This window comes from Diuraphis noxia, unplaced genomic scaffold, assembly GCF_037042655.1.
Source record: "Diuraphis noxia isolate RWA-SAM2 unplaced genomic scaffold, SU_Dnox_SAM2 contig0004, whole genome shotgun sequence".
Classification (NCBI taxonomy): domain Eukaryota; kingdom Metazoa; phylum Arthropoda; class Insecta; order Hemiptera; family Aphididae; genus Diuraphis; species Diuraphis noxia.
Window position 1 is genome coordinate 20124764 of NW_028301714.1, and position 6604 is coordinate 20131367.

The 6604-nt window shown below is 28.9% G+C and overlaps 1 protein-coding gene across 1 annotated transcript; it reads left to right on the forward strand.

Annotated features, from left to right (window-relative positions):
* Positions 1-2308: 2308 nt before the first annotated feature.
* On the forward strand, positions 2309-5904 carry LOC149055824 (uncharacterized). Its single transcript, XM_089225231.1, has 2 exons — positions 2309-2773; positions 2862-5904. The coding sequence occupies exons 1-2, from the start codon at positions 2656-2658 to the stop codon at positions 5396-5398; spliced, it is 2655 nt and encodes an 884-aa protein (XP_089081357.1). The 5' UTR covers positions 2309-2655; the 3' UTR covers positions 5399-5904.
* The last annotated feature ends 700 nt before the right edge of the window (positions 5905-6604 follow it).

Here is a 6604-nt window from a genome sequence, read left to right on the forward strand (position 1 = left end):
CAAGTAGCAGGTTGTTCTTACAAATTATAATCATAGGCATTCCTGTTTAGGCTTATCTGCAGCTTATGGTTTAAGGCAGTAACGTCCTGAACCCGATCCTGCATCCCATCCATCGAACGTTGGCTGGGAAGAACGGTCCCGCTAGTGACCCTGACGTTCCGCATGTCACAGGCACTAACGGGACACGGCTGTTTCCAGTCATATCTCTACAGGAGAGCCAGGGCCACCAGTCCGATGTGTCTACAGTGCAGGGGCGGCGAGGACACGGTGGAGCATACTGCTTACTCTGTTTGAGGGCTACTACTGGAACGCCCTCCGTGATCCTCTGTCCATCCACTTGGGGCGCAGACCGTGTACAGCCGACATCCAGGACATAATTTGCGGGCCGCCATTTGACCAGCTTCCAGCATGCAGACCCGGATGAAAAGTTGGATATATTAAGGTACGCGGAGGAGTCATTTCGGCTGTTCTATGGAATGGTCGAACGCATCTTCTCACTTAAAGAAGAGGAGGAGCGAGCCCGCCAGGCTGCGGAGGTGTGGCGGTGAGATCCCGACGCATAATCCGGGCACTAACCTAGTCGATAATTATTTTACAGTAGCCGAAGGCACCTAGGGTTACACCCAGTATTGTACACATAACTTTTAAAATGTTGTTGTAAAAATTGTTAATGTAAAAAGGTTGTTGTAATATTAGTGAGTGGGGGATTGTCCCACCACTAATAATTGTCGATGTTATTGTTATCAATAAACGATGGGAGTCAGAGGAGAAGTAATGCTAACGCGGTTCCATCTCTGGCTCTCGATACAAAAGGAAAAAAAAATGGTTTAAGGCAGTAGAGAAAAACATATTGAATAATATTGATGTTGAAGACACTATTGACGTCGTTAAAAATGTATGTGGTCTGTTAGAATAAAAAAAAACTGTCTACAACTATATATATTTTTCATTAAATTTTTAATATGTGCCAAAGTACAAACTAAGTGTTGGGTAATTTGTTTAGTAATTACTAATTTAAGGTTTTAAGGACAACACGTTCTATTAAGCGTAATTATTATTACTTATAAAAGGCTAGGCCGATAGATACTACTGACTTCTGTACTAGTCACTACTCATAATGTAATTGTAATCGAAGAGCACTTTTACTGTCAATATACGTATTGTAGCATTCGCATACGTGTTGGCTGTTGATATTTAAAAAATATATAAAGAATATATTATTATTAGTATTGTAATACTTTATAGTCGTATGGGTACGAGGTACCTATTCCGTATGTACCATAAACATAAACATTTTTAATATCAAAAACATGCAATCAAACATCAACAATGCAATTAAATACTTGAATCAGTTGAATCTACATTGATAAAAACAAGGCCTGAAGGTCATCTATAAATATCTCACTTTCAATAATTTATATTATTTTCTTTAAATAAAGTAAACATATTAATAAATTATTATATATTTACATTAAGCTAGTAAGATAATGAGGTCAATAACTGTGACAGATATATCAAATATAATCAATTAATATATTCTTATAAATTATAATTTAATCAATTCAAGTATATAAAATTTCTTATTTCTTAAAAATCCTCTATTTGATATTCTATAAATATAAAATAGAATGTATAGAATTATTATAATCAATTCTGGGTATACTCTTCATCAATAGATGGATAAAGATGCAATTCAGAAACTTCCATATCAAGTTAAACAATTTGAACGGATCCCGTCATTATAACCAAGAGATAAAACAGTCAACAGACGTCTTTGGCCTCGTCTCCGTCAGGACATTCTCTTAAAGTTCATGAAGATTCGTCGACAAAAATCAATAAGAAATAAAAATACACTTAAACTATAACTATAATAAACTCAATTGTATCACTATCAATCATCCATGTCTCTAGTAAAATTTAATTCATTGTAAAAAAATAAATACTTGTAATAACACTATGTGTGCTGAAACATTTTCTAACTCTATAAAAAAAAATTAATAATAGATTTTTCTGAAATTTAATTTTCATATAGTAATTTTGAAGTTTTGAATGTGTATTATAGTATAGTAGGTACCATACTAATTTAAAAATAATAAAATCTAAATGACTTGTTCAAAAGTTTGATTTATTACTATAGCCTATAGGTATAAGTTATGATTAAAAAATAATAATTACACATTCGATTATTCTGAGGGTTGACTATTGAGTGCTAAAAACATTTTAATTCCTTAAGTTTTAATGTTTTTCCAATGAAAATAATCAATATTTCACATTTACTTCGGTTGGTAGGTAATACCTATAACCATTGATTATAGAATAGACAGATAGCCCATGCAATGTTAATATTTGGTGACCATGCGTAGGATGCAACCACTATGGAGCGCTAGTGTAGTTGGGATGCAAGGAGGTGGTACCCCCATCATAGATGTTTGCCATGGATATGCGGGGAAGGGAAGAGGTGGCTTATCGCGAAGTGCCGATCTAAAAATAGAGTAATAATAAGAAACTGAAGATATACTGAAATGATTGGAAATAATAATTTTATTATATTATCATTTATTACTATCTTGTTCATTGTGGAACAACCGCTTTCCGAATTTTCTTGTTTTTTGAGTTTTTAGTTGCATTTGCATTTACAATTAAAAATTCTTAAACATGTCTGGAAATAAATGCCAATATTTAAATTGTGGAAAATCAAAGAAAATGTTTCCAAATTTAAAAATGTATCGTTTTCCAAAAGATGATAGAAAAGAAGTATGGATAATACATTCAGGTGAGTAATTAATTTTAAATTTTAATTTTTCTGTACCATTGCGAATATTTATAATTTTTTTTACACATATTTTTTTATATCTACACAGGAAACACAAGTTTGTTTTCTGTTGATCCAGATAAACTCCACAATAGGTACATTTGTCAAGAACATTTCCCACCCGAAAGCTTTGTACAAAATTTTACTCAAAATCGTTTGATAGATACTGCTATTCCCTATAATTATCAATCTAAAACACAGCCATCTACATCATCAGGCATTAACCAGAATGATGAATCTCAGCAGGAGTATAATATAATGTCAACCCCAACTAAAACATATACACACTCAAAACCAGACATGGTAGAGTTAGTTTTTCCGAGCCCCCCTTCAACTTTTTCTACACCTCAAAAAATTAAAATAACAAATATAATTGACATGCCTAGCCCAAATTTAAAAAGGAAATCTGATTTGATAGAAATAGATACACCTAGAAAAATCAATTTAAAACAAAAATTAAAACTAAAAAACAAATTAATTCATAATAAAATAACTCAAATTTCAAAATTAAAAAAAAGAGTCAAAACTTTTAAAACACATAATAATGCTAAGAATTTAATAAATATGCATAACTTTCCATCAATTAATTCTAAGGCAATGGTAACGATGCAATTAAAAGATAGGAGTCGTCCGTGGACATTAAATGAAAAAAATTTAGCTTTAAACTTATATTATAAATCACCAACAGCATATAAATTTTTACGTTCACAAAAAGTTAATTTACCTGGGCCATCAACTATTCGTCGTTGGATTGGTCAATCAAAATTCTTACCAGGTTTTAGTAAATTATTTTTCAGTCATATACAAAAAAAATTTGAGTCATCTGATTATAAAGAAAAAGCTTGCACTGTTTGTTTTGATGAAATGTATATAAAAGAATTTATAGAATATTCCAAAGAATTTGATTTTATTGAAGGTTTTGAAGATTTAGGTCATTATGGGAGGACCAATAAAAGTGCTAACTGTGTTTTAGTATTTATGGCTCGAGGTATTTACTCTACATGGAAATTTCCAATTGCATATTTTCTTGTTCATTCTGGAGTTAACAAAACAATTTTAAAAAATTTAATAATTGATGTTTTACAAAAGTTATTTGAGGTTGGGTTGTGTCCCAAAATTATAGTTTGCGATCAAGGCACAAACAACCAAAGCACTTTAAAATCATTAAATATTTCAGAAGATAATCCATTTTTTTTTATCAACAACAATAAAATTTTTTCTTTGTTTGATGTTCCTCATTTACTTAAAAGTATTAGAAATAATTTAATTAATGCCTGTTATATAAAAGATAATAAAATAATCTCATTTGATGATATAAAAAAAACATATGAGTTGGACAAACAAAATCATAAAAGTAAGTCTCTCATCAAAATAACAGATGCACATATTTACCCTAATTCTTTTCAAAAAATGCGTGTTAAATTAGCAGTACAATTATTAAGCAATTCCATGGCCGCAGCAATCCGAACTTGTATACAAACAGGACAACTTCAAAGTAACACTTCATCGAATACTGCAGATTTTATTGAGTTTATTAATAACTTATTTGATTGTTTAAATAGTAAATCTTTATATAGTCATAATCCATACCTCTGTGCATTAACTGATCTAGGTACTGTAAAAAAATTTTTAATAGAAGCTTCACAATACTTCACAAATTTACAAAAATTAAAAAAAGGAAAATTATCTCAACCTCCCTGTTTTAAAGGGCTTACACAGACCATTAAAGGTGTATTGCAATTTTTTGAAGCAGAGAAATCTAATGATATTGTATTTTTAATGACTAATCGTTTAAATCAGGATGTTTTAGAAAACCTCTTTAGTATTTTTCGACAAAATGGTGGTTATAACAAAAACCCAACAGCTAAAACAATCAGAACTTCCATAAGAAGTAATTGTATTTTTTCTTTATGTACATCAAAAGCGACAAATTGTGAGGAAACCCAAGAAGATGATAATCCAATTATAATTGACCCAGTTAGTTCACTAAATAAAATAAATTTTAACAGTTCAAAATTATCATCTGATTCCGACACAGAATGTAATTCTAATTTATCTCTCTGTTTTTTTTCATCTGACGAGGACTCAAATAATACTGATAGTAATATTGATGTCACTTTAGAAGACTGTTCTGTAACATATTTCGCAGGATATTTGGGCTATAAATGTATGAAAAAATTTAATTGTAACCAATGTCAACTTGAACTATTTGTTGATAAAAACTTAAATGATAAAAAGCAGTTGCATCTTCTTAATAAAAATTATACTTCAATTGATAATGAAAGTGGACTTAAAGCACCATCAAATAGTTTAAATAATGTAGTAAATAAAATTTTAAATATTTTTGAAAGCAATTATAAAAACTATTTGCATAAAAAGAAAATAAAATTTCAACTAATTGAGCGCTTAAAAAATAATAATACAATTAAAAAATGGCTTGATGAATCATTGACAAACTGCATAGATCATAAAATGTACATAATTGAACAAATTTTAATTTGTAAAATATTTAATAAAACAAAATTATTTTCAACTACCACAAAATTAGCAAAACTTTCTAAATTAAAAATATTAAACCATATTTAAATAAATTAAATACATTTTTTCTTGTTCTGACCTTGTACCTATTTGCATAAAACAATATAGAAGCAGTCTTAACTGTCCTTTTTAGGACAATTCACATCAACTACATTAAATAGTTCTTTTCAGGACTAAGGATCAATTACATTAAATAGTTCTTTTCAGGACTTTGCTTTGATTTTTAAATAGTTCTTTTCAGGACTATTTGCATCAATTACATTAAACTGTCTTTTTTAGGACAATTCACATCAACTACATTAAACAGTTCTTTTCAGGATTAAGCATTGATTTTTATTATATTAAACAGTTCTTTTCAGGACTTAGCATTAAATTTTTAAATAGTCTTTTTTAAGACTATTTGTTTCATTTTTATTAAACGGTTCTTTTCAGAACCAACAAACATCACAATTTACTTTTATTCTAATAATTATGCTTCAATATAAATGTATAAATGTATTTTACCCTTATTTTGTGTTTTTTTAATAATAAAGACAATTTTTTTATTCTTTAAACCTAGTATTTTATTTCTAATCCAGTTTAGCAATCTTGGTATATCTTCACTTAGAATCGTTTTTCATCATATTATATAGACTTATAGTTGGTTTCTAAACTTAACACATTCAGTATGTACTTATAATAACAAAACACAACTATTATTTTATTTATAAATTATATTAATAATTTAATTATGTATATTATTTGTTGTTATTGAGTTTTTATTCATTTTAAAATTTGAACACAAAAATACAAAACAATGTATTTTATAAAGTATGAAAATACAATAAAATTAAAAATTACAATATGGTTAAAGATTTGCTTTATTTTTAAAAATGGTAAATCTAGTATAGTATGTAATGTTCAATTAAATATTTCCGCCCAAAGCAGATTTTACTGAATCGTAACATTCCAAACATCCAAACAAAATTGATCTTTCGTAATGAAATTAATTAATTGTTGCTTTCTGTAGTAGAATTCGGCATAAAAATTAACAATTTTGTGAATATACTATTTAGCGATTGTGGCAATCATAGCGCAATGCTCAGAAAATAATAAATATAGGTTTATCCATGATAAAGTCATTAATAGGCTTATCGCTTTTTCTGTCACTACCTCAAACCGGTCTAGGAATAATATTATATTATTCGCCGTCAGTAGTAATAATATAAAATTAATTCATACAACGCTACCTACCGGCAGCTATCATAATTAAAA